Source organism: Leucopleurus acutus, assembly GCF_964270905.1.
Source record: "Leucopleurus acutus genome assembly, chromosome: 19".
Classification (NCBI taxonomy): domain Eukaryota; kingdom Metazoa; phylum Chordata; class Mammalia; order Artiodactyla; family Delphinidae; genus Leucopleurus; species Leucopleurus acutus.
Genome location: NC_139161.1, coordinates 20,013,845 through 20,040,368, shown reverse-complemented (window position 1 = coordinate 20,040,368; position 26,524 = coordinate 20,013,845). Strand labels below are relative to the sequence as shown.

Sequence of the window (26,524 nt, the reverse complement as noted above, 5' to 3'; positions counted from 1 at the left end):
ACAGCCGCTCCCTCTCTGCAGGGTTTTTGTGGGACCCTGTGTCACCGTGTCTATAAAGCCCCGACACGGGGCCTTGCGATGGCTTCATCCAGATTAAAGGGGGACTTTATTTAGTCTGAACGAGTCTGTATTTTAAAAGCTCTGTGAATCTGGCTTAAACAGGCTTGGTCAGGTCCAGAGCTGGGTATCCCTCATCTGTGCCATCTTGCTGCAGTTCCACTTTTAACCACGGTCCTCACTGGCTTTGCCATCTTCCAGAACCACTCTGGTGAGTGAGCCACAACCCCTGCTTCTACCGGAACGGTTGCATCACGGTCTGGATGGAGAAACAGACCAGCAGGCACTGGACTCCTTATGCTGCAGAAGTAAAGTTTATTAGCAAAATAAAAGCGAGGTTACCCTCCCCATCTCAGAGAGATCAGGAGGCAGCAGAAGAGAGAAAATGGAGCAGTCAGGACAGCCTGGAGAGAGGAAGCACAAATCCAGGGGCCAGGGCTGAGCTACCGGGCTGGAAAGCCCGTCAACAGAGAAGCACTGCCTGGCTTCAGTCTCCCCCAGGCTGGCTGGGGAAGAAAGGCCTCCGATGGCAGGACTGGGGGTTGGAGCCAAGGGACTACAGACATCTCCCATTTTCTGGCATCTCTGGCTGAGGAGTAATTCAGCATCGAGGCGATGAGCAAGGCCCACAGGAGGCCCGAGAAGGCCCGAAAAGGCAGGGAGAGCAGTGGGTACAGGCTGCAGGGGCCGCACAGGTGCTGGAGGCTAGGGTCGCGCACATGTCGCAGGGGAGTCTGCAGAAGAAAAAAAGGTGCTTAACTATTGGCATGAGAAGTGTATGAAAATCCAAAATAAATAGGCACTTTAGAATTGGAAGAGAAAAGGGGGCTTAGACGGTACAGGTCCCTTTAGGCCTACAGAGGGGAGTGACTTGCTCGGAGTTCACAGTGAGGCTGCAGCCAGAGCTCAGAGCGCCTGTGTGCAAAGCCGGTGGCCGGCCACTCTCTTCATTTAAACACGGCCCCTGGTCCTGTTCCTTATTTCTCACAGGGGTGTACTATCTGTCCTACCTTTGTCACAGCGTTACTGAGGAACTAAAATGAGAGAATAGATACCACTGCCCCATGCAATATTTTTAAAAGCTCCTGGAATATTCCAGAGAGAATTTAGCAAAACCTAAATGCACAGAGCCCTCAGTATTTTAGCCCCTGTGGGAGTGACTAGCACCTGGGAGCATAACATGGGCCACAAAATGGACGGCATGAGCTGCAGAGGCCCTGCACACTCTCCTCTATGTCCAGGCAGCCCACCAGGCTTACTGGGTAGCAAGTTTGTCCCCAGAGGTGGGGTCTGCAATGCCACGCCTCCTTTTGAGTCATTCCTAATAAGAGGTCTCTGTTTTTACACATGATATTGACACAAACAACATCAGCTACATACTTACAGTCCTCAGTCTCCAGAAGGTTCCAACATGTGGCGATCTCACCCTCCAGCCAGGCCTTGACGTCCAGTAGCACCTGGTACTCCTGGCTCTGCCGCTCCAGGTCAGCCCGGATCTCTGACAGCTGAGCCTCCACATCGCTGATGAGGCACTGCATCTGGGCCAGCTCAGTGCCGAAGCGGGCCCCGGATTCACACAGCCAGTTCTGCAGACCGAAGAAAGAGGGAAAGAGGTTAACAGTCATCGACCCTGTCCTCAGTCTCTTCAGAAAGACTGTGACACCCCAAGCCATTGCCAGGCCCCAAGAAAAATCCAGTCCTCAGCTGTGACAACTAGCAACGCTCTGTGACTCTTCCTCATAGACCTTAGGAGACGTTTGCAGAACCTCCCTCACCACATGAATGTTCTTGCATCCCCATCTACGAGAGTGTTCTTGCAAAGGTGAGGAATCAGGTTAAAGCTGGGTCCCTGGTCTGTATCTAAGTGACGCATGTACCGAACCTGGGAACTGCCCATGGGAAGCGGGAACCCAGCTGAGTCTTCATGCCCACAAAGGAACTCACCAGCGTGAGCTGAGCCTGCAGCTCTACCTCCAGGGCCTCGTACGGGAACTGCATCTCCTCCAGCACCCCGCCCAGGTCCACAGCGGGCACCACGTCCAGCTCAGTCCAGAGCTGGTCCCCCAGCTGACACTTCAGAACGTGGACTCCCTGTGGACATAGGAGGATGTCCCATACATGGGGCCCCCACTGCCCTCTCCTCAAAGCCTCACCTCCCACTTCCCATCCCCTCCAGCGATTTCCCTGCCCTCCTCTGAGGATGAGGTGCTACCTGCATCAGCATAGCAGCTTCCAGAGCCTTTCAGTGGGCAAGGTCCCACGGAAAGCCAGAGCTCCCCTTCAAGGCTTAACAGCGAGGCACGAGCTTCCACCCAAGCAGGAGGAAGAGCCTCACTGCTTCCTCCGAAGGAGCCTGAGTTCACCCCCAGGACGTCTCCACGTGTCACACAAAGGGCCCCGCACGTGCTCGTGGTTCTTCTTGAGGCAGAGCAGCTCCTCCTTCAGGGCCTCCAGCTGGGCCCCCAGGTCAGCCTTGGCGAGTGTGAGGTCGTCCAGCGCCCTGTGCAGCCCACAGACTTCGGCCCCCTCCCCGGCTGGCAGAGCAAGTGCTCCGTCTGGTAACTTCACCAGGGCAGGCACAGGAGTTGGGGTTAGAGAGCAGAGGGGCCCCAGGACACAACCTACAGCATGCCTTGCTGGCCTTCCCTCTGCCCTCCAGTTGTGAGTTGGCGTTTCCTGTGTCGTGCACTCACAGAAACAGCAGGGTGATCCCCACTCATTCAATACTAAGCACCTAAGACAACCAGGCAGAGTGGCCGGTACCGAGGATACCAGGATGGACCGTGGTCAACGCTGCCCTCATGGGCAGATGGCCAAAGGGGAGGCTACAGAGCAGCCAGGTGTGCCCACTGTAAACCGTCCTCTTCCACACTCCCAGCTGAGATGGACCCTGGGTTCTCTCCCAGACTAGAAGCCAAACTGGCAGAATGAGAGAAAGGAAACGGCTTCCTTAACTCTGGAGGAGTGAGGCGTCCACAGTGCCCAGAAAAGAGACAATAAAGTATAATGTCCTGGGCTTCCCTGGTGGCGCAGTGGTTGAGAGTCCGCCTTCCGATGCAGGGGACACAGGTTCGTGCCCCGGTCCGGGAAGATCCCACATGCCGCGGAGTGGCTGGGCCCGTGAGCCATGGCCACTGAGCCTGCGCGTCCGGAGCCTGTGCTCCGCAACGGGAGAGGCAGTGAGAGGCCCGTGTACCGCAAAAAACAACAACAAGAACAACAAATATATAATGTCCTTCCCTGCTCCTACATTGGACCCTCTAGGGAGTATAAACCCTTTGACCTTCACATGCCTCCACTGTAGGCTGTGGACTATGATTTCTGTCATGAATAATTAGTGCTCACAAATTGGTCAAGCTGCAGTGTGGAAACACATCCTTTACCAAGGCAGCGGAGTTTCGCATGAAATGACCTCGGGGTAGGAAATGCGGGGCCAAGTTCTGGTTCTACCGCTCGACGCCGTGCAACTTCTGGCAAGTGCCATTAGGGCTCTGAGCCTCTGCGTCCTCACGAAGGAGATGCCATCACTGCCCTGCCCACTTCACCCGGTTCTTCTTACATAGAATCAAGTGGAGGATGCGTTCCAAATCAGATTGTAAATTATAAAAGTTAAACAACTGCAGGTCGCCAGGGGTGTTTTCTCAAGACCTTGGGCTTAATGCCCTCTGTTGACTCCTGCTGTAACTGTGGGTTTGGGATCTTGGTCGATTACATCTCCTATACCAAGTGCCTCACGAGAGAGAAGTCCAGGTAGACATCTGGCCCCTCCCCCAAGTGTGGTACCCCAACCCACTTGGTCCTATTGTCATCAGCAGTCAGCTTGGCATTGTCTATTTGCACGACCAGCTTGTTGTTCTCAGATTTGACGCACAGGATCTGGGAAAAGAAAGTACACTCAGGGATTTGCTCGTTCCCAGAGCCATCTATGGCCTCAGTCAAAGGAAGCACCATTGGCTGGGTTCAAACTACAACATCCTCTGGGACAACACGAACTCCCAAACATGTGAGCTATGCTGGTGTGGTGCAGGAGGGGCACATGCAAGGGGATGCGTGGCAAAAGGTGAAGGTATAGAGCCCAAAGAAGCAGGAGATGGAAGGTAGTTGCAAACTGAACATATAGCAAAGACTTAATTTTATTTTGCCAGATATCATGCTTAACCTGATATAAACAAGATGTGGAATCTAAGCCACAGAACAATGGGCTGGTTATTACACTTGCAGATAAGGTGGGATCCATTCTTAATAAGTCCCTTTCACTGGTTGGTCAACCTCCTCAAAGGTCTTCCCTGAATCTAGCCATAGCTCCATGGCCCTTAGTCTTTTTTTTTTTTTTTTTTTTTTTGCGGTACGCGGGCCTCTCACTGTTGTGATCTCTCCCGTTGCAGATCACAGGCTCCGGACACGCAGGCTCAGCGGCCATGGCTCACAGGCCCAGCCCCTTCACGGCATGTGGGATCCTCCCGGACCGGGGCACAAACCTGCGTCCCCTGCATCGGCAGGTGGACTCTCAACAACTGCGCCACCAGGGAAAACCAATTTAATTTTGTTTTTTGCCTTAGTCTTTTTTTTTTTAAACATCTTTTTTGGAGTCATGGCCCTTATTCTGATATTCTTTGTCTTTCTGTCTCCAAAACTAAGATGAAGTCTCTTAAGAAGTATTGCATTATAACCAAAGGGGACAGCAGATATACATAAGAGACCAATGTTACTGAATGGATATATACTGGCTCATAAAGGACATTAGAACATACTCCCCTGACCCCTTTGGCTGCACCAGAACTTAGGTTGCACTGTTTTTTGCAACTACAATTTAGGAATTGTAAGCACTGAAGCTCAGAAAGCGTAAACTCAGAATCCTGGGGAATCAAATCCTACATCTCATCCTTTTCACATTCACATTCACCTTCACTCAAGAGATTCTCTTCCCACAAGTTTGGGGTTAGCAGATACAAACTATTATATATAGACTGGATAAACAAAACATGGTCCTACTGTATAGCACAGGGAACTGTATTCAATATCCTGGGATAAACCATAATGGAAAAGAATATAAAAAAGAATTTGCATACATATGTATAAGTGATTCACTTTGCTGTTCAGCAGAAATTAACGCAACACTGTAAGTCAACTATACTTCAATTAAAAATAATTTTATCTGTGGCTGATTCCACTGCCAATCCAGGCCCTGAACATTTAGTGCAGGGTCAGTCATCTTTTTCTGTACAGGGCCGGATAGTAAATCTTTCAGGCTTTGCAGACCATGAATCTCTGTCATGACTACTCGACTCTGCCGTTGTAGCACAAAAGCGGTCACAGACAATACGTCAGTGAGTGAGCGTGGCTGTGTACCAATACAACTTTATTTACAAAGTCAAGCAGGAGGCTGAATTTGGCCTAGGGACTGTTGCTTGCCAACCTCTGATCGAGAGCATCGCAAACCTCACTTTCTGCTGCAGCTCCTCAATAGTGCAGAAGTGGCTCTGATAGTCCAGACACACGGTGGCCTCATGGCATTCGCTCGACTCTTGGATCTGGGTCTCCAGCTCCATGTTGTCCCGCTCCAGGTGGCGCACTTTCTCCAGGTAGCTGGCCAGCCGGTCATTCGGGAACTGCATGGTCTCCTTCTCATGGCTGTTAAGGGCGCCTTCACCATAGGTCCTGCAGATTCTGATGTTGCCAGGAATGTGGCAGGTCCCCAGCAAGGGGCAGGCGGCATTGCAGCTGTGGGCAGACAGAGGCTGGGTCAGCCCAGAGGGGTTGTTCCCACTGGGATTCAGTTGGCGTGTGCCAGAGTGGCTGAGAGACATAGGGGGGCATTGTTGACCTCTGCCCCAGGCTAGTCTCTAATGTCAGTGGAGGAGACACAGATGTTTCTTGCTCCAGGAGTGTTGGTGCAGCCCAGGCAGTGGGATGAGCTGATGTAGGAGGAGGTTATGGTGAGCTGAGGATGCACAGGAGGTTCAGAGCCGCCGGGAAGGCCAAGCCACTGAGTCTGACCATCCTCTTCCCTCCCGGCCCTTTTAAACCCCATCCCAGGTGGGTGTGGTCTCCATGCTTTGACCTCCCTGCTTGATCCTCTACCTCCTGTTGCACCATCTTCCTGCTACTCAGCTGTTGAGTTTACCATTAGGAGTTCCTTATCTCATTAAAGGAATGTTGATGAATCTGAGATGCCTCTTGGCTCTCTGATATCAGGTTGGCTGTGGGTGGGAAGTCAGAAGCTTTTTATTATTTTAAAAGAACAGAAGTCCTTTCAGCCATCAGATGTTTGTGCTTTGACTGGGGTTGGCCTCCTTGTTGATGTGTCCACACAGAAGGCATGACTATTCCTGTTGGTCTTTGGAGCAGCAAGAGAGACAAACTTCTATGACTACAGTGGCATTGACCTGGGTGAAAACTCAACCAGCCTTCCCTACCCAGGGAAGAAATTGATTCTTAGTAGATGTTACGGGCTTCTTGATGAACAAGAAGTTCTGTATTTCTTCTTTCTTCAGTTGTTTGCCTTTTGGTCTCATTTTAAGGGGCAAAAAGACTATGAAGTCCATTCATTCAACACATCTCCTGGCACATCCTATATGCCAGGCTCATACCTGACACACAGTTGGTTACGTTCCTGTCCATCAGGAAGCACAATAACTTGGGTAGCCATGGGTGTCTTAAATAGTGTCTAAGAAACTCATCAGTATGAGGGTGACTCTGAAGACCATGCCTGATCCAGACCAAAAACAGTGAGCTCAAGAAGCCAATAACAAACAAAACTGAACAATAATCTTTTGGAATATCATATAAGAACTTGACCATGAAACTCAAAAGATTTGTATTATCAGAGTCACTGCAACCCCTCTTCCTGCCTTACTTCCTTGATTCTAAAGTCTGTTATGACAGGAGCACCTATCATGTGTGTTAGGAGCACCTATCATGTGTGTTAGGGGACTTATCAACCATATTGTCTATATCCTTCCTACACCGTATCAAGTGGGTATTCTTATCTTAATTTTACAAAAATAAATAAATAAGGTTTTGAGGACCAGAGACGTGAAGTCATTTTTCTTGGCTCAAGCCAATTATAAAGTGTCAAAGCCGTTCTCAGTATCTGTTTCCTTCCACTCCAAAGCCTATTCTTATTCAACTTGACTTCCACCAAATCCCCTACCCTAGCCCCCAACAGAACAACTGTGTCATTGTCAGAATTAAGAAGAATTAAAAGGCTCAGAAACTGGGCAAGAAGTTGAAATTAAGAGATAAACAAGGGGCTTCCCTGGTGGCGCAGTGGTGTTTTTTTTTGCGGTACGCGGGCCTCTCACTGTTGTGGCCTCTCCCGTTGCGGAGCACAGGGCCCGGACGCGCAGGCTCGGCGGCCATGGCTCACGGGCCCAGCCGTTCCGCAGCATGTGGGATCTTCCCGGACCGGGGCACGAACCCGTGTCCCCTGCACTGGCAGGCAGACTCTCAACCACTGCGCCACCAGGGAAGCCCCTGTATTTTTTAAAATTTGTTGAAAAGGTTTAAAAATCAGGAGAACTTAAAACATTTGTTTTAAAAGAACCTAAACATTTAAAAGAAATGCAGCTTCCCAGCTTCCCTTGAATAATGAGAAGATCCAGCAGTACTGAATCTTCATCATATGTGGTAGAAATGGCCCTGAGGAGGCAGCACCACCTTCATTGGACAAGCCATAGCTCCCTGGTTATCCACTGTCCCACGGTAACACCCATGTCACTCACGTATGTTCATGGCCTAGTTCTTGAAAAATATTTGACTTTGCAACCCTTGCCCTGGAGGGCAATATTCTAAATGGCAGAGAAGCAAGGCTGAATGTCTACCTACAATCATCAGCCCACCAGGTACCCAAGGCCCAGAGGTATCCTGCATCCAGGCAGCCACCAAGCCCTGCCAATTCTGCCTGTACCACGGCTGGGGGCGGATGCCTCCACTGCCCACATTCAGACCCTCCCCATTGTTTATTACCTAGACCACATCCAAGGCCTCCTGGATGGCTCCCGTGCCCAGCCCTTCCTCCCTCTCTCTACTCAGCCCTTCCTGTTGCCATCTGTGCCATCTTCCTGAAGAGCTCTTTGAGCTCTCATTGACTTGGTCAAGAAACGTTTACTGAGCATCTACTATGCACCAGATGGAGGGGATAAAAATATTTTTTCTCTGAGTTCCAGTTGTTTACCATCTAGCGAGGAGCTAGGCAGTTAAGCAAATTCTATCATTTCCTCCTCAAAAAAAAGTTAAGGCCTCCCAACTGCCTATAAAATAAAGCTCTCCCTCCCCAGCATGGCCTTTGTGGTTCACCGTTGCATGGGGCCCAGCTGATCTTTCCTGTCCTCCTTTCCACCACAGCTCAACACATGAAGCTACATAATCCTTCCAAGTGCCCCAAACATCCACCCTTCCCCAGTATGATCTCCAGTGGCATGTCTGTCTCCCTGGAGATGGAAAAGGCTTGAGAACAGATGCTTTGTCATCATCCGTCTCAGTATCCCCTGGCACACACTGGCACACGCTGAGCACTTAGAAGGAGTCTGCCAACTTGGAATGGAGCAGAATGGTCCCAATGGGCCAGGTGTGGGATGGCAGCATGAAGACCTGCCTGATGTCTTTGGATCATCCCGGCTTCCTAATCCCTTATTAATCATGACAGGGCTGTACCTTATGGGAAGATCCAGTTGCTTCCTATAACCTCCTCCAAACCTCTCACACCCCAGGTACTTGCAGTCCTCGCTCTCCAGCAGCCCCCAGTACGTGTTGATCTCAAACTCCAGCCGGGCCTGGACATCCAGCAGCAGCCGGTACTCCTGGCTCTGCCGCTCCAGGTCACAGTGGATGTCGGCCAGCTGGACCTCCAAGCTGGTGATCAGGCATTGCATCTGGGCCTGCTGGGAGCTGTAGCGGGCCTCCGTCTCTGCCAGGGTAGATTCCAGAGAGTCTCTCTAAGGCAAAAGGAAAGACAAAATAGCTGTGAGGAGAGGACCTATTTTCCATGACCTTAGAAAGAACCGAGAAACGGCCACTGTGGAAGACAGTATGGAGGTTTCTCAAAAAACTAAAACTAGAAATACCATATGACTCAGCAATTCCACTCCTGAGTATATATATGAAGAAAACAAAAACATTCAGAAGAATATATGCACCCCAGTGTTTATAGCAGCATTATTTGCAATAGCCAAGACATGGAAGCTACCTAAGCGTCCATCAACAGATGAGTGTATAAAGAAGATGTGGAGTTTATGTACACAATGGAATATTACTCAGCTATAAAAGAGAATGAAAAAAAAAGAGAATGAAATAATACCATTTGCAGCAACATGGATGGACTTAGAGGGCATTATGCTAAGTGATATAAGTCAGAGAAAGACAAATACTGTATGATATCACTTATACGTGGATTCTAAAAATACAACAAACTAGTGAATAAAACAAAAAAGAAGCAGACTCACAGATATAGAGAGCAAACTAGTGGTTACCAGTGGGGAGAGGGAAAAGGTGAGGGGCAATATAAGGGTAGGGGAAAAAAGGGTTATTAGAGAATTATGTGAAATCACGCATGGGAAACTTCTGAACATTGTAAAGCGCTATAAAATTTAAAGAATCTTCCATTCAATTTTTTAAAAAAAGAAAGAAAGAAAGAGCCGAGAAGAGCCAAGTCTCTCCTTGGGTTTGGGAATGACCCCTCCCTACCTGAGTCACTGAGGAAACTGAAGCCCAGAAAGGTCAAGTGACTTGTTCAAGGTTAAACAGCTGGGAAGTGACAGGCCAGGGTTTGAACCTACGTTCACGTGATGCTAAATCCCTTATTCCTTCTTCAACCTTACTCAGGCTTCAGGCCTTGGACCTGAGGTTCTCCAGGCTCCCCCGCTACAAGCATCACTGAGATCAGTGGTCTTCAACCCTGGCTGCACTTTAGAGTCATGTGGGAGACGCTAAAAAAACGCCCATGCCCAGGCCCCACCTCCAGAGACTCTGCTATAATTCATCTGGGGAAGAACCTGGGCATGGAGACTTTTTAAATCTGCACAGGTGGGGTTGAGAAGCATGGGTTTGGAAGAGCAGGCTAAGCAGAGGACAAGCCTTCTTGGGAAGTGTTTGACAGGGGCCACCTAACCCACATCAGATTTGAAACATGGCCCTTTTATCTCTGAGCTGGGTCTTGGGAGAAACCTCCCTGCAGGAGAGGTCAGCCGGGCAAGCAATTGTGGTGGTTAAATCTGGACCTCCTCCCCCTTGCTGTCCCCCTCCTCCCGCCTCTTCCTCTTCCCCCTCCTCCTTCCTGGATGCCTGCCCCTACATTCGGTGCTGCCTGAGCTCCAGAGCTGGGAGACAGGCGCCCACAGGCGCATTCACCAGGCTGTGTTGGGCCTGCAGCTCGATCTCCAGCGTGTTGACCGTTCGTCTCAGATCATTGATGTCTGACTGGTAGCTCTGAAGCTGCTCAGAGCTTGTGGCTACCTGCTGGTTAAGTGCTTCCATCTGCAATGGGGGAGACAGGAGAAGGCTGGGGGTGCCTCTCAGGGATCCTGGGGAGGCCAGCCCCCTGCGAGAGGCCCGCCTGCCTGGTGAACCATTCCTCCATGTCCCTGTGATTAGTTCTCCACCATGGCCCCGTACTGACACCACATCTCTTCCAGAACCCTGTTCAGGTCCACGGGGGTTGCGACGTCCACGTCAACGTTAAGGCGGTCCCCAAGCTGGCATCAGAGGGCATCAACTTCCTGAAAAGACACAAGAACACCAGGCAAGTGTGAAGTCGTGAGATCCTAGATCACCTCCCCAAGGAGATGTGAGAAGATGGAGCAAAGGATGCTAAAGATCTCTGCCTTAGAGGGGCCCTGTGAGGACTGCAGCCACTCTGCAGCATCCCGAGGGTCTTTCAGCTCCACCTGGACACCCCGTGATGGGAGAGGCTTCCTATAGCTTTGGCAGAAGCCAGGAGCAGCATCAGGGTTTGTTTGGTCCATTTGGACTAAAATGGGACAGCTGTGCCCTGTCTCCCCGGCCCCCCTCCCAGCCTGCGTTCGTCCGGGAAGGAGCACCACAGGAGCCCGGCTTTACTTGGTTCAAGGCCCAAGTGAGAGCAGGCGCCTCCCAGGCTCCGCTGCCACCGCTGCCAAGAAGAGAAAGTTGCTGCTGAGGCTGCCGATACCAAGCGATAACTCCTCATTAGTGGCCTCCTGGGGCAGTTCCCAGTTCTCTGATCCAGATGGGGTGAGTCAGGTGCCTTCGGGCGCTCATTGAGTATGTGGTAACATTGTTACTTTACACTTCAGCCTGAGGAAACCCAGCCAGGATTCAGAGGCACTTGTGCTTTCAAATCCCAAGTTGAGAGGTTGAGTGTCAACCCAGGGAAAGAGGTGAAAAACACCAGCGCTCCGGTGGGCTTTACAGCATACAGGTGCCCAGGGTGGAGGGGTTCCCCTCCAAGGACCTACAGGAGATGAGGAAAAATCAGAAAGCAGAGGGTCGACCTGTGGCTTTTGGATTAAGTGTATTATATGCAAACAGAAGAGAGGAAGGGGAACAAGGATGGGGAGAGAAGAAAAGAAGAAAACCACTGCAGTTCACCTCTCCCTTAGACGAGGTGGGGGCCACCCCCCGCAGTCCAGCCTAGCAGAGACGGACGGGCCATTCCATGTTGGTTCTAGAAAACAGCCCCCTCCAGCCCTAGTGGGCCACTCTACCCCTGTTATGCAGCTCTCATGAGAAAAACAAGTCACCACAAGCCCTTGGCAGTCACGCCAGTCCAGGAAATGCAGAAGGGAAGGTGGTTAGCATTTCCAAGCACCAACCAAAGGACAGGTGTTTAAGACCTGTGACTTCATTGAATTCTCACAGCAGCCTTGTTGATAGAGTCAGCCCCATTTTACAGATGAGAACACAAAGGAAAGGTTACAGAAGGGTTAAATAAATTGGGCAAAGTCACATATACAATCTGTGGCCGGCCTGGGAATTTCAGCCCATGACTACCCAACCCCAAATCCCACGTTCTTCTCACTGGGCCCCCCAGGACCACCTCAGCTGGACTTCAGGCCTCACCTCCTCGTGGTTCTTCTTGAGACACATCAGCTCCTCCTTCAGGGACTCCACCTGCATCTCCAGGTCGGCCTTGCACAGGGTGAGCTCATCCAGCACCCTGCACAGGCTACTGGTGTCGGCCTCCACCAGCTGCCACATGGCCAGCCCCATCTCGTACCTGTGTCAGGACAGGGTCAGCGACTGAGGAGTGAAACTGAGTGCCAACCCCAGGGAAGACCTTGAGCCACTGGCGCTTTTCCTACTGTCTATGAAACTGACAGAAAGCTGCCCCCAGGCATGTGCCGGGAGACAGGGCGCCTCCGTCCCCTGGCCGAACTCACTTGGTCCTGAAGACATCGGCAGCCACCCTGGCATGGTCGACGTGCACGATCATCCTGGCATTCTCTGCCTCGGTGTACAGAACCTGGGGGCCACAGCACACAGAGGGGGTCGGTCCAGGACAAGAAGAAGGAAAAGAACCCAAGTGAGGAGAACCAGTAGTCCTGCCGCCATCCCTGCCGAAGCCTCTGGAACTCTGAGGGATATTCAGTGAACTGCAAGTCCTCAGAAAACGTGAGGTTTATTTTTCAAGCACCTGGGTCTTCACAAATCTGAATGCCCCATTTTGAAGGCAACGAGCAACGTGGGAGGAAAAGCTGTTAGGCATGACAGTGAGGAGGGTCCTCAACGAGCGCTCAGGTTTACCGAAAACTCACCACGCACCGAGGGCGGGGCTAAGCACTTTACCTGTGTTAACCCACGGAAACGTTTTGACATAAGGACCCTTATTATCCCCATTTTCCCGATGAGGAAACTGAGGCCCAGGGAAGGGACCTCCTAGAGTCACGCAATGAATCCATGACAGAACTGAGACTAGATCCCAGGCCTCTTTCCACGTGAAGGGCTCCGGCTGAGCACTCGAATTAGGAAATAATCCTGCGCCCTAGGGAAGTTTCTTTTCCCTGAACGTGGCTTAAGAAACGAGTGAGATTCAGATCTAGAAGGCCAGCTCTTTGGGTCTCCTTCCCAGGGAGTCTGTTCACCGCTTGCCCTCACCTTCCACTGGAGCTCCTCGATGGTCTTGAAATAAGACAGCTAGTCAGGACCCAAGGCAGGCGCTCGAGACCGGGAGGCGTCTCGAGTGCGGCTCTCCAGCTGCGCGTTGTCTCGTTCCAGCTGGCGCACCCTCTCCAGGTAGCTGGCCAGGTGGTTGTTCAGGAGCGGCATGGTCTCCTTCTCATCGCCATTGAAGGAACCCTCAAAGTATCGGCTGTAGGAACCCGTGGAGCTGGAGCTCCTGCTGGTCGGGCGGCAGCTGCCGGGCTGGCAGGAGCTGGCTAGTGCGCCTTTGAGAGGCACGTGGCTGGCCGGTAGGGGGTGGGCGCACAGACAGAGGGCACGCACATCCCGGGCTGGCAGACGTAACCCAGGCACAGCTCCAGCCGGCAGCTCGTGCTGCTGGAGCAGACGGAGGGTGACTGGGGGCAGCTCTTGATGGAGGCTGGGGAGCAGTTAGACGTCATGTCGGAGAGGCTGCAGCTGCGTGAAGTGTCCGTGTCTGCCAACCCCATTCCGCTCGGGCCTTTTTATGTACCCTTGGAGTCAGGGGGCTTATGCTAGACCACCAGTCCCAGAGGAAGCTGCTCATTCATTTGTAATTTGGTTTCCAAGAAGGAGTTCCTTTCCTCATGAAAGAGGCCAAGCTTGTCATTTGGCTAAGGCAGGACTCTGGGCTCCCATCATTGATGACCGGGCGAGCGCCTCAGGATACATCTTCAAAGGACCAGCTCCAGGCCCGGGCCCTCATTTCTAGGGTGGGGCTGCCAGGCCTGGCTCTGTGCTGCCAGTGGCATTGCCCCCTGCGGCCCCACCTGCTCTGTCCCTGAGAGAGGCCACAGTTCTGTGGGGCAGCGACCCCTCCTTTTAATGAGATCATTCCCTGCGGGAAGGGGAGGCCCGGCCCCTTACGGAGGAAATGTGTGGGTGACGGAAGCTGCACCGATGCTGGCAGTGGTGTACATCCAGGGAGGAAAGAAAAAGAGCCTCTGAGTCTTATTAATGTGCATCATCTTCCTCCCAGGGGAAGAAAATAATATTAGGGAGGAGAGAACAAACTCAGCACAGCCTAAGAATCAGGGACCTCCTTTCAACTGGATGCTACGGAGAAAGAGAGAGGTAAGGACCCCAGTCTTGGGAAAGGAAGTCAATGCCATGAATATCTCTGTGAGCAGATGCTCTATCTCGACCATCTCTGGATCCTCCCCTTCGTTTCTCACTGCTCCACCTACAGAGAGTTCGATTATTGTTGTTGAACAAGCTGGAACTGGCTCTGACCTCACTTTCTGCAATGGGGGGGCTCACTCTGGGACCCCAGAGACGGGAGCAGAGTGAATCAGCTCCCTTGAGAAGTGACACTGCAGCCCTGGGACGAGCAAAGCCAGGAGACCAGGAGCAAGTGCTCTGATTCTAGAAGCCACTGGGCACTTCTTAAGAAAGCAGCAGGTGAGACCAGTGGTTTTTAGTCCTGCCTGTAATACTTGTGGGCTCACACACTTCGTGTTTACTATGGGTGTGTTATATAGCCACTTTTTATTTACGCATCTTCTCAATATAATATTGAAGTATAAGTACTTTTCTTCTTTTTCATATATTTCTAGAAGCGTTGGTGAAGGGGCATGGAAGGAAAAATGCCGCCCAGCCCTATTCCCTGAAATGTGTTGCTTAAGAAAAGTCAAAATAGAGATGCTACCTTCTAACTAGCTGTGTGACCTTGGGAAAGTCACTCTACCTCTCTGGGCTTCAGTTCCCTCCTGCAAATTGAAAGCGTTAGATGAAATCATCTCTCAGTTTGATTTCTTGCAATAACCATAAATTCCAGTTCTTTTGTCTGTATTAACTGTTTAGAGAGGACAGAAGGACGGGTGATGCAAATACCAACCACATGGAGTGAGACCCATCAGACCAGCCTTCAGAATCATCACCAGCACTTTTTGAACGTGTACAAGTACCAGGTACTGTGCTGGATGCTTGGCATTAAATTGCCCATTTAATCCTTACCCTAAAAATATAAGATATAATTACACCTTGGAGATATTGCAGGTTCAGTTCCAGACCGTGGCAATCAAGCAAATATTGCACTAAAGCGAGTCACACAAATTTTTAGGTTTCCCAGTGCATATAAAAGTTATGTCTACACTGTGCTGTAGTCTATTAAGTATTCAGTAGCATTATGTCTTTTAAAAATGTACAGAATTTAAAATGTTCATTGCAGCTCTATTTACAATAGCCAGGACATGGAAGCAACCTAAGTGTCCATCAACAGATGAATGGATAAAGAAGATGTGGCACATATATACAATGGAATATTACTCAGCCATAAAAAGGGATGAAACTGAGTTATTTGTAGTGAGGTGGATGGACCTAGAGACTGTCATACAGAGTCAGAAAGAGAAAAACAAATATGGTATGCTAACACATATATATGGAATCTTAAAAAAAAAAGAAAAAAAATGGTCAGAAGAACCTAGGGGCAAGACGGGAATAAAGATGCAGACCTACTAGAGAATGGACTTGAGGATACGGGGAGGGGGAAGGGTAAGCTGGGGCAAAGTGAGAGAGTGGCATGGACATATATACAGTACCAAATGTAAAATAGCTAGCTAGTGGGAAGCAGCCGCATAGCACAGGGAGATCAGCTCGGTGCTTTGTGACCACCTAGAGGGGTGGGATAGGGAGGGTGGGAAGGAGGGAGACGCAAGAGGGAAGAGATATGGGAACATATGTATATGTATAACTGATTCACTTTGTTATACAGCAGAAACTAACACACCATTGTAAAGCAATTATACTCCAATGAAGATGTTAAAAAAATAAATAAGTAAATAAAATTTTTTTAAACATGTACAGAATTTAATTAAAAAATACTTTCTTGCTAAAAAATGCTAATCATCATCTGAGACTTCAGAAGGTCGTAGCAGTAACATCAAAGACCGCTGATCACAGATCACCGTCACAAATACAATAATCATGAGAACGTTTGTGAGAATTACCAAAATGTGACACAGAGATACGCAGTGAGCAGATGCTATTGGAAAAATGGCGTCAATAGACTTGTTCAATGCAGGGTTGCCACAAACCTTCAATTTGTAAAACACGCGGTGTCTGTGAAGCACAATAAAGAAAAGCACGAGAAAATGAGGTCTGCCTACACTCATTATTGTAATAACGTGTAGTGGTGGTTCTCACAATGTGGCCTCCTGACCAACAGCGTCAACATCACTCAGGAACACGTTAGAAAAGCGGTTTCTCAGGTCCATCCCAGACCAGCTGAATCAGGGACTCTGAGGGTGGGACCTAGCCATCCGTGTTTAACAAGTCCTCCAGGTGGGTTTGAGAACCACTGGGTGATAGGAGCATATATATCTTTTTTCTAAGTGTAATTTCCATTTCATTGTTTTTTCAGAGGACAGGATCTCTTCAGTCTTTAAGGAATTAGCTCTGCGGGTCTAAATCAGAAGGAAGCCAGAAATGAAAGTGGGGCAAGGAAAAGGTGGACGCCCATCCTCAGAGCAATCCTGGCGTCCTGCTGGAATGGAGCTAATGATAGTTACCAGTTTTCAGATGCTAAGCGTGTGCTCGGCAAAGCACCAGGGACCTTACAGCACGGCAAGTGTCCTGTTCTCTATTTCACTGATGAGGAAACTGAGACTCCCCAAGGGACTACCACCTGTTAAAGCTCCCATAAGCAGTAAACGCTGGGGCTAGGATTTGAACCCAGGTCAGGCTGACCACATGCGGAGCCCATGTTCGTCACACTAAGGCCACGACCCCCTTTAGCTGGCCTCCTTCCACCACTGAGGTAGGACAGGAGAGAGGCAGTGAGTGGACATCCTTCCTGTCCCATCCCAAGGCTTCCGTCAGACAAGGGTCAATCCCACCCCTGGCACCTGACACACTGCCTGGCCCAGGGAGGCACTTAGTAAAAGTTTGCTGAGTGAACTGAATGATCCTGAGACCATCCTGAGACCCTCATCTTCTTTAGGACCAAGGGGTTCCAAGAAGATGGGAGCTGAGGTGGTGCCGGGCACCAGGAGTGAGGGTGCTGGGAGAAACCAAAACTCCAGGCCTTCCTTTACAGGGGGTGGGAAAGGGGAGGATTCTAAAATTGAATCAAGGTGAACTCTACTGGGTGCTCTTAAGGGTTGGGGGTCTCAGGACTACCTTGGTCAGCATCTTTCACCATCTGTTCTCCACCTGGAGCACTGTCACAACTTTCTTGACGTCGCTGAAGCTCCTTAGCAGTGCTCTTGGCATCTTATGAAGAGCATGTGGCCATCTAGGGACAACCTGTCTTCCTTTCTATCTCAGAGTTTTCCCTTCATCCTTCTCCATTTCCAATTGGGATTGGTGGGGCTTTTGGCATTTGCCTGGTCTGTCGAGGAGGGACATTCTGGGCACAAGTGAGTCTTTGGTCCGAGATGCTGGGAGCTCCCACTTCCATGCAGAAATGCCTTGGGACCCAAAGGCACCATGCACCTCATCAGAGGTCAAGAGCACATGAGAACATGATGAGTCTCTTAAGAACAAGACTGTCTGGACTGTGGGTAGAAGTCACAGTGGCAGGCTCACTCTCCCATCTCCTGCTTTGGATGGGCTGTGGGTTTTAAGGGGGTTTGCTGAACTGGAAGGGCTGTGTGAAGAGGTTGAAGATATCACGCTTCTAAAAGCATGGGACTTTTATGGAGTCCCCTGGGTGTGGGATTCCGTACTGTTTCTCTTACAAGGACCACAGGCATGAGGCTAATGAAGTGGCCTAAAATGCTTCACATTATACCGACCTCAGCGTTAATCCTCCTCTCCTGGGACCCCAGAGCGACCATATATACTAAGAGGGTAGTAGTAGGGGTCTAGTCACCTGTCACCTGTCACAACACTGGAATCTTGGAGAAGGGTCTTAATCAGGAAAGCTGAGCTAAATGCTACACTGTAGACCTCTAACCACCCCAACTAGGGGCACAGGGACCCTGTCATCCTCAGGGTCATACATGGTCCAACCTCCCCGATTCATCTGCCAAAGAGTCACCCCTCCTCACCCAGCAGAGACACAAACCAACAATATCAGAACAGAGCTGGTTAGACATCGAGAACCAGAGCAAACGCTCTTTATTGTTCCTCCAACAGGAGCCTTCTGCTGCATTTCAGACCCCACCAAAACAGCACCCAGAAGGAAAACCTGGCCCAGGAGGCAGCCTGAGAACAGAAACCCTGACCCCCGTTGAAATGATGAGCAGCTGAGGGCTTCAGGGTTGGCCAGCCTTAGTGACAGGCTTTGAGAAAGGTGAAGGTGTGGAAGCCTTCTCAGGGCCAGGCCTAGGCCCTGAGATTGCTGGGTCATATGGTAGCTCTATTTTTAGTTTTTAAAGGAACCTCCATACTGTTCTCCACAGTGGCTGTATCAACTTACATTCCCACCAACAGTGCAAGAGGGTTCCCTTTTCTCCACACCCTCTCCAACATTTATTGTTTCTAGATTTTTTTTTTTTTTTTGCGGTATGCGGGCCTCTCACTGCCGTGGCCTCTCCCGTTGCGGAGCACAGGCTCCGGACGCGCAGGCTCAGTGGCCATGGCTCACGGACCCAGCCGCTCTGCGGCATGTGGGATCTTCCCGGACCGGGGCACGAACCCATGTCCCCTGCATCGGCAGGCGGATTCCCAACCACTGCGCCACCAGGGAAGCCCTGTTTCTAGATATTTTGATAATGGCCATTCTGACTGGTGTGGGGTGATACCTCTTGTAGTTTTGATTTGCATTTCTCTAATGAATAGTGATGTTGAGCATCCTTTCATGTGTTTGTTGGCCATCCGTGTATCTTCTTTTTTTTTTTTTAACATCTTTATTGGAGTATAATTGCTTTACAATGGTATGTTAGTTTCAGCTTCACAACAAAATGAATCAGTTATATATATACATATATTCCCATATCTCTTCCCGCTTGCGTCTCCCTCCCTCCCACCCTCCCTATCCCACCCCTCCAGGCGGTCACAAAGCACCGAGCTGATCTCCCTGTGCTATGCGGCTGCTTCCCACTAGCTATCTACCTTACGTTTGGTAGTGTATATATGTCCATGCCTCTTTATCGCTTTGTCACCGTTTACCCTTCCCCCTCCCCATAGCCTCAAGTCCATTCTCTAGTAAGTCTGTGTCTTTATTCCTGTTTCACCCCTAGGTTTTTCATGACATTTTTTTTTTTAATTCCATATATATGTGTTAGCATACGGTATTTGTCTCTCTCTTTCTGACTTACTTCACTCTGTATGACAGACTCTAGGTCTATCCACCTCATTACAAATAGCTCAATTTCGTCTCTTTTTATGGCTGAGTAATATTCCATTGTATATATGTGCCACATCTTCTTTATCCATTCATCCGATGACGGACACTTAGGTTGTTTCCATCTCTGGGCTATTGTAAATAGAGCTGCAATGAACATTTTGGTACATGACTCTTTTTGAATTATGGTTTTCTCAGGGTATATGCCCAGTAGTGGGATTGCTGGGTCATATGGTAGTTCTATTTGTAGCTTTTTAAGGAACCTCCATACTGTTCTCCACAGTGGCTGTATCAATTTACATTCCCACCAACAGTGTAAGAGGGTTCCCTTTTCTCCACACCCTCTCCAGCATTTATTGTTTCTAGATTTTTTGATGATGGCCATTCTGACTGGTGTGAGATGATATCTCATTGTAGTTTTGATTTGCATTTCTCTCATGATTAGTGATGTTGAGCATTCTTTCATGTGTTTGTTGGCACTCTGTATATCTTCTTTGGAGAAATGTCTATTTAGGTCTTCTGCCCATTTTTGGATTGGGTTGTTTGTTTTTTTGTTATTAAGCTGCATGAGCTGCTTATAAATTTTGGAGATCAATCCTTTGTCAGTTGCTTCATTTGCAAATATTTTCTCCCATTCTGAGGGTTGTCTTTTGGTCTTCTTTATGGTTTCCTTTGCTGCGCAAAAGCTTTTAAGTTTCATTAGGTCCCATTTGTTTACTCTTGTTTTTATTTCCATTTCTCTAGGAGGTGGGTCAAAAAGGACCTTGCTGTGATTTATGTCATAGAGTGTTCTGCCTATGTTTTCCTCTAAGAGTTTGATAGTTTCTGGCCTTACATTTAGGTCTTTAATCCATTTTGAGCTTATTTTTGTGTACGGTGTTAGGGAGTGATCTAATTTCATACTTTTACATGTAGCTGTCCAGTTTTCCCAGCACCACTTATTGAATAGGCTGTCCTTTCTCCACTGTACATTTCCGTGTATCTTCTTTTGAGAAATGTCTCTTTAGCTCTTCTGCCCATTTTTGGATTGGGTTGTTAGTTTTTTTTGATATTGAGCTGCATGAGCTGCCTGTATATTTTGGAGATTAATCCTTTGTCAGTTGCTTCGTTTGCAAATATTTTCTCCTATTCTGAGGGTTGTCTTTGCGTCTTCTTTATGGTTTCCTTTGCTGTGCAAAAGCTTTGAAGTTTCATTAGAGGAGATTTGCTGGCAAGAAAGGGAGCGGGGATGTGTCCCTCGAGGCGCTGCTGTATCTGGGGTGACCAGCTGTCCCATTTTGCCCAGGACCGAGGGGTTCCCCGGTATATGGGGCTTTATCACGGGAACCAGAATATGGGGAAACCGGGATAGTTGGTCACCATGGCCCTATTTCCCTGGCCATTCTAGAGTCTTCTGTGTCTCCCTAGGTGCGAGGCCCCCAGCTTCCTGCAACAACCAGGCTTGCTCGTCGATCTCCCAGGAGCCAGCCCGAGGCCTCCTCTACTCCCTTGGGCTCATCAAAGGAGACTATGCTGGAGAAAGTCAAGACGGTGGCTGGGGGCTTCCCTGGTGGCACAGTGGTTGGGAGTCTGCCTGCCAGTGCAGGGGACATGGGTTCGCGCCCTGGTCTGGGAGGATCCCACATGCCGCGGAGCAACTGGGCCCGTGAGCCACAATTACTGAGCCTGCGCGTCTGGAGCTTGTGCTCCGCAACAAGAGAGGCTGCGATAGTGAGAAGCCCGCGCACCGCGATGAAGAGTGGCCCCCGCTTGCCACAACTAGAGAAAGCCCTCGCACAGAAACGAAGACCCAACACAGCCATAAATAATAATAATAATAATATCATCCTTGATTTAAAAAAAAGAAAAAAAGATGGTGGCTGGACTCCCACACTTCTTAACCAGGCAGCTGAGGTCTGGGCGCTGACCACAGGCCCCTTTGAAGCACAGATGGGGACTTGGTCCTCCCGGAGACACAGGGGGGCGCAGATGAGTCTCGACGGAGCCACCGGTCCAACGGGGCTCCGTTTTTACGAGGCCGGGAGATGTTCACGGGAAGCTAAGTAACAGGTTAATGAGGGGCTCTGATAGAAAGTGGTATTAACTTTGATGAGGAGAAAACACTTTGTAAAGGCCAACACCCACCGGGGCAGAGATATAAACTCGGGGTGAGGAGCTGCCTCTCTGCACTGGGGGCATCTGGTCTCGGAGATTGATCCCTTGTGCCGCCGAAGCCATGGCTTCCAAATGCCTCGAGGCCAGCTTCTTGTCGGGGCCTCTCAAGGTCCCGGGAGGGGCCGGTGGGGACTCGGTTCGCGTGTCCACGATGTACTCCAGCAGCTCCTGCAAGCTCCCCGGCCCGTCCCGGGGGGCCTGGAGTCTCTCTGCCCGCTCAGCTGGGCTGGGCAGGAGCGGCTGCTGGGCTGCCAGCTGTCTCCCCTCCGGAGGCTTTGCCAGCAGCTACAGCATGGAGAGGGAGGGGGCTGGGTCGGGGAGGGCATCCTTACCGGCAACGAGAAGGAGACCATGCAGTTCCCGAACGACCGGCTGTCCAGCAACCTGGAGAAGGTGCGGCAGCCGAAGCGGGACAGCGCGGAGCTGGAGAGCCGCATCCGGGAGCGGAGCCAGCAACAAGATCCGCTTGTGTGCCCCGACTACCAGTCCCGCTTCCAGACCATCGAGGAGCTCCAGCAGAAGGTGAGGGGTTCAGAGTAGGAGCCTGGTGCCAGCAGCACTGGCCTGGCAACCCTGCTCCCACGGGACACTTCAGAGGTCACAAAGCCTGGTCACATGGGTGGCCTCATTTGCTCCTCTCAGTAATCTTATGAGGGAGGTATCATGAGGCCATTTTACAGATGAGAACACTGAGGCTCGGGCTGGTTATTCAAGGTGACCCAGGGGGCCGTTAGTGGAGCCAGAGCTTGAATACAGGCTCTATGAATTAACCGGTTGTGAGAACTTTAGTACCACAAGCCACCTCTCTGAGTTTTAATTTTTTCTTTCTTTTTTTTTTTTAAGGGGAGGGGATCAGGGTTGATGTGTTTGGTGCAGACCAGGTCTCCTATAACTAACTCAGGGAAGGGAGAGCCTGTCAGAAGTTTCCTTCTTGCCCAGCCCGCATTCCCAGAAAGTCCTAGCTGACTCCTGAGAGGGACCATTTGTGTCCAGGGAATTACAGAGTATGCTCTTGGTAATAACCTGCCGTGAACCCCCTGTAGTCCTGGGAGATAGGAAGACAGGAGGAAACCGCCGTGCCAGGCCTTTCCTGCAGCATTTCTCTCTCTCTAACCCAGGTGAGAGATGCTCTGCCTTGGTAGGGACCTTAGGGGTCACCTGCTCTGATCCCTACAGCATGCCCGTAAGGCTCCACGGAGTCTCAGTGCAAAGAGCCCAGGGATGGGTGACCCTCTTCCTTCAGAGGCAGCCTGCACCAGCTTTGGGGAGCTCCTGCCAGAAGAATGCCCTTTCTCTCACTGAAGTCACTTCTTTATTTCCCCAGACCCTGTGCACCAAGGCAGAGAATGCCAGGCTGGTGGTGCAGATGGACAATGCCAAGCTGGCTGCAGATGACTTAGGACCAAGTGAGTTGTCCCACTCGCTCATTGGTTGGGGGCTGGTAGAGCTGGACATGGGTGGTGCTCAGACTTTTGGTTATCGAGTCCCTGAGGCACAAGGCAGGACACACAGCACCAGGCCAGTCTGGGGTGGGATCTGACTTAGATATAAAAAGCAAAAGCAGCTTTAGGCGCCCTGTTATGTGCCTGCCAGGTACGAGATGGAGGTGTCCATACGGCAGCTGGTGGAGTCAGACTTGAATGGCCTGTGTAGGATCCTGGATGATCTGACCCTGTGCAAGGCTGACCTGGAGGCCCAGATGGAGTCCCTAAAGGAGGAGCTGCTTAGCCTCAAGAAGAACCATGAGGGGGTGAGCACGGGGGGCAGGTAAACATGGGATCACGTGAGCATGGGGGAGGGGGATGAGTGAGTCAGTCCTCTGGGGAAGTTAGTGCTGACCCTGGTCTGGGCCACAGGAAGTGAATTCGCTGTGCTGCCAGCGTGGTGATAGACTCAATGTCGAGGTGGACGCTGCCCCACCTGTTGACCTGAACTGTGTTCTGGATGAGATGAGGTGCCAATACGAGGCCCTGGTGGAGAAGAACCACTGGGATGCTGACGACTGGTTCAACAGCCAGGTGGGTACATTGAAACAGTCAGTGTGACAGAGACATAGAATGGGTCACAAGAGCGACCTTGAGGCTGTGAGTCAGGAAGCCTGAGTTTGGGTCCCAGCTCTGTTTTGACCTCCCTGTGCACCTTGGGCAGGTGGCTGTCCTGAAAGCAACAGTTTCCCCAAGGGTGAAATGAATGGGGTAGACTGGGTGATCTGGACCTGACCCATGATCCTAAGTGGCCTCTGTCGATCTCTCAAGCTGAGTCCCCAGTGTCCCTGTGTGTGTGTTTCAGACCGAGGAGCTGAACCAGCAGATGGTGTCCAGCTTGGAGCAGCTGCAGTCCTGCTGGGCGGAGATCACTGAGCTCAAATGCATGGTCAATGCCCTGGAGATCGAGCTGCAGGCCCAGCACAGCATGGTGAGCCCGAGGCTGGCTCGGGGCTGCTGCTGGACCAAGCTTAGCAGTGCAGGAGCCCTCCAGCCTCTATTTCTGACCACATGGCAGGTTCCAGAAGGTCAAGTTCTTGAGTGTCAGGGATTTTCTGTGCAGAGAAGAGGGAATAAGGGCCCAGCCCCCATTCACCAATGTCCCAGGGGTAAAGGACAGGAGACCTGTAGCACCAGCATGTCCTGGTAGCAGCAGCTCCTGTATTTGTGTGAGCAGATTCATTCTGGACAATTATCAGTGACTCAGAGATTTCATTAATAGGGGAGCTCCTCTTCATAGATCAGGAGGCTATAGGGGCTAATTGGCTCATCTCAAATGAGATATCTGATTGTGGTTCATCCAGGCTCAGAGTGATTCTCTGAGCTCCCGTTCCTGGATTCTGAGGCCTCACTGAGACTCAGATGGATTAGGCGTGACCTCCTCGCTCCTCCTCTGACATCTAACCTTTTTCCTCCCTATACAATCCTTGCCCTCCCAGAGAGATGCTTTAGAACCCACCCTGGCAGAGATGGAGGCCCGCTACAGCACCCAGCTGGCCCAGATGCAGTGCCTCATCACCAACGTGGAGGACCAGCTGGGGGAGATCCGCTGTGACCTGGAGCGGCAGAGCCACGAGTACCGGGTGCTGCTGGATGTCCGGGCCTGGCTGGAGTGTGAGATCAACACACACCGGGGGCCGCTGGAGAGCGAGGACTCCAAGTGAGGATCCCTGCACGCTCTCTCATCTTCTGAATACGATCTACAAAGTTCTGGGGATACAGCATGGTGCCTGGGAAGAGCCCAGCATTTGGAATCAGGAGCCTTGGGTTTTAGTTCAGGTCTTGTTATACATTCATCGTGCAACCCTGGCAAGTCCCTTTTCCCTCTGGGCCTGTGTTTCCCCATTGGTAAAATGAGGGGGCGGGACTAGGGTGTTTTTTCTTTTCTTCTTCATTCATTAACAAAAAAAAATCATTAAATTAATTCTTGAATGTAATTGATTATTCATATGTATTTCACTTTTAGTTAAATCAATATTTAGAGTTTTCATCATTATGACTTCATTGTATTTTTCACAGCCGAACGACATGATATATCGTAATTACTTCTTTCTTTGACAACCGTCACGGAACTCAAGTGCGTGTGCCCAACGCACAGGGAGGCGAAACAAACCAAAACATTGGCGTCTGGAGCAGAGAAAGGCTTATTGCAGGGCCCAGCAAGGAGAACGGGTGGCCCATGCCCCCAAACCCCGAACTCCAGGACGAGGGGGATTTTTAAGGTGCTCCGGGTTATTGAAAACAGCAACTGGAAAATTATAGTGTTCTGGCCTTTTTTTTCTCCTAGGCTCCCCTGTAACCCATGTGCCCCTGAGCACTCGCCCTCCAAGTCATGCGTCCCCTGTCTTCCTGTGGCTTCCTGTGGGCCTGGTGCAGCCCGCACCACCTGTAGCCCCCGCCCCATTTGTGTGCCCTGCCTGCGGGGCCGGTTCTGAGAGTGGCTAGTCCAGTAAGCCAAGGCCATTATCTCCAGAGCTTGGACTTGGCCTCAATTCAACCGTAATCCTAAAGCCCAATCCCCTGTCTTTGTGCAGAGCCCAAAGGTCAGAATGGCCATTATCAAAATATCTAGAAACAATAAATGTTGGAGAGGGTGTGGAGAAAAGGGAACCCTCTTGCACTGTTGGTGGGAATGTAAGTTGATACAGCCACTGTGGAGAACAGTATGGAGGTTCCTTTAAAAACTAAAAATAGAGCTACCATATGACCCAGCAATCCCACTACTGGGCATATACCCTGAGAAAACCATAATTCAAAAAGAGTCATGTACCACAATGCTCATTGCCGCTCTATTTACAATAGCCAGGACATGGAAGCAACCTAAGTGTCCATCGACAGATGAATGGATAAAGAAGATGTGGCACATATACACGATGGAATATTACTCAGCCATAAAAAGAAACAAAATTGAGTTATTTGTAGTGAGGTGGATGGACCTAGAGTCTGTCATACAGAGTAAAGTAAATCAGAAAGAGAAAAACAAATACTGTATGCTAACACATATATATGGAATCTAAGAAAATAAAAATGGTTCTGATGAACCTACGGGCAGGACAGGAATAAAGACACAGACGTAGAGAATGGACTTGAGGACACGGGGGGGAAGGGTAAGCTGGGACGAAGTGAGAGAGTGACATTGACATATATACAATACCAAATGTGAAATGGTTAGCTAGTGGGAAGCAGCTGTATAGCACAGGGAGAGCAGCTCAGTGCTTTGCAACCACCTAGAGGGGTGGGATAGGGATGGTGGGAGGGAGATGCAAGAGGGAGGGGATACGGGGATATACGTGTGCATATAGCTGATTCACTTTGTTATACAACAGAAACTAACACAAGATTGTAAAGCAATTATACTCCAATAAAGATGTTAAAAAAAAAAAAAAGAGCAGGGGTTCCTTAACCAACACAGATGCTCTGAACAACTGGATAAAAAGGTAGAGAAAGCTGCATAAATAAAGCACCTACCACACACAGGCTGTTT

At 50.3% G+C, this 26,524-nt stretch overlaps 3 protein-coding genes across 3 annotated transcripts; 1 reads left to right on the top strand and 2 right to left on the bottom strand.

Moving 5' to 3' along the window:
• Positions 1 to 292: 292 nt before the first annotated feature.
• On the bottom strand, positions 293 to 6,153 carry LOC309976096 (keratin, type I cuticular Ha8-like; the record flags this gene model as incomplete). The annotated part of the gene is given in 13 exon segments (XM_082861577.1): positions 293 to 316; positions 618 to 791; positions 898 to 911; positions 1,442 to 1,643; positions 2,002 to 2,148; positions 2,461 to 2,619; positions 3,793 to 3,933; positions 5,502 to 5,782; positions 5,785 to 5,800; positions 5,804 to 5,830; positions 5,834 to 5,893; positions 5,897 to 5,998; positions 6,139 to 6,153. Coding segments are annotated over 13 exon segments (1,362 nt in total).
• Positions 6,154 to 8,574: 2,421 nt separating this feature from the next.
• LOC309976095 (keratin, type I cuticular Ha2-like) lies at positions 8,575 to 13,595 on the bottom strand (the record flags this gene model as incomplete). The annotated part of the gene is given in 11 exon segments (XM_082861576.1): positions 8,575 to 8,585; positions 8,762 to 8,993; positions 10,405 to 10,530; positions 10,610 to 10,648; positions 10,650 to 10,754; positions 10,758 to 10,772; positions 12,094 to 12,250; positions 12,414 to 12,496; positions 13,129 to 13,167; positions 13,171 to 13,415; positions 13,418 to 13,595. Coding segments are annotated over 11 exon segments (1,230 nt in total).
• Positions 13,596 to 21,617: 8,022 nt separating this feature from the next.
• On the top strand, positions 21,618 to 25,475 carry LOC309975759 (keratin, type I cuticular Ha5-like; the record flags this gene model as incomplete). Its single annotated transcript, XM_082860988.1, is given in 9 exon segments — positions 21,618 to 21,854; positions 21,857 to 22,078; positions 22,881 to 22,950; positions 22,953 to 22,962; positions 23,150 to 23,306; positions 23,413 to 23,574; positions 23,846 to 23,971; positions 24,480 to 24,700; positions 25,328 to 25,475. Coding segments are annotated over 9 exon segments (1,353 nt in total).
• Between the last annotated feature and the right edge of the window lie 1,049 nt (positions 25,476 to 26,524).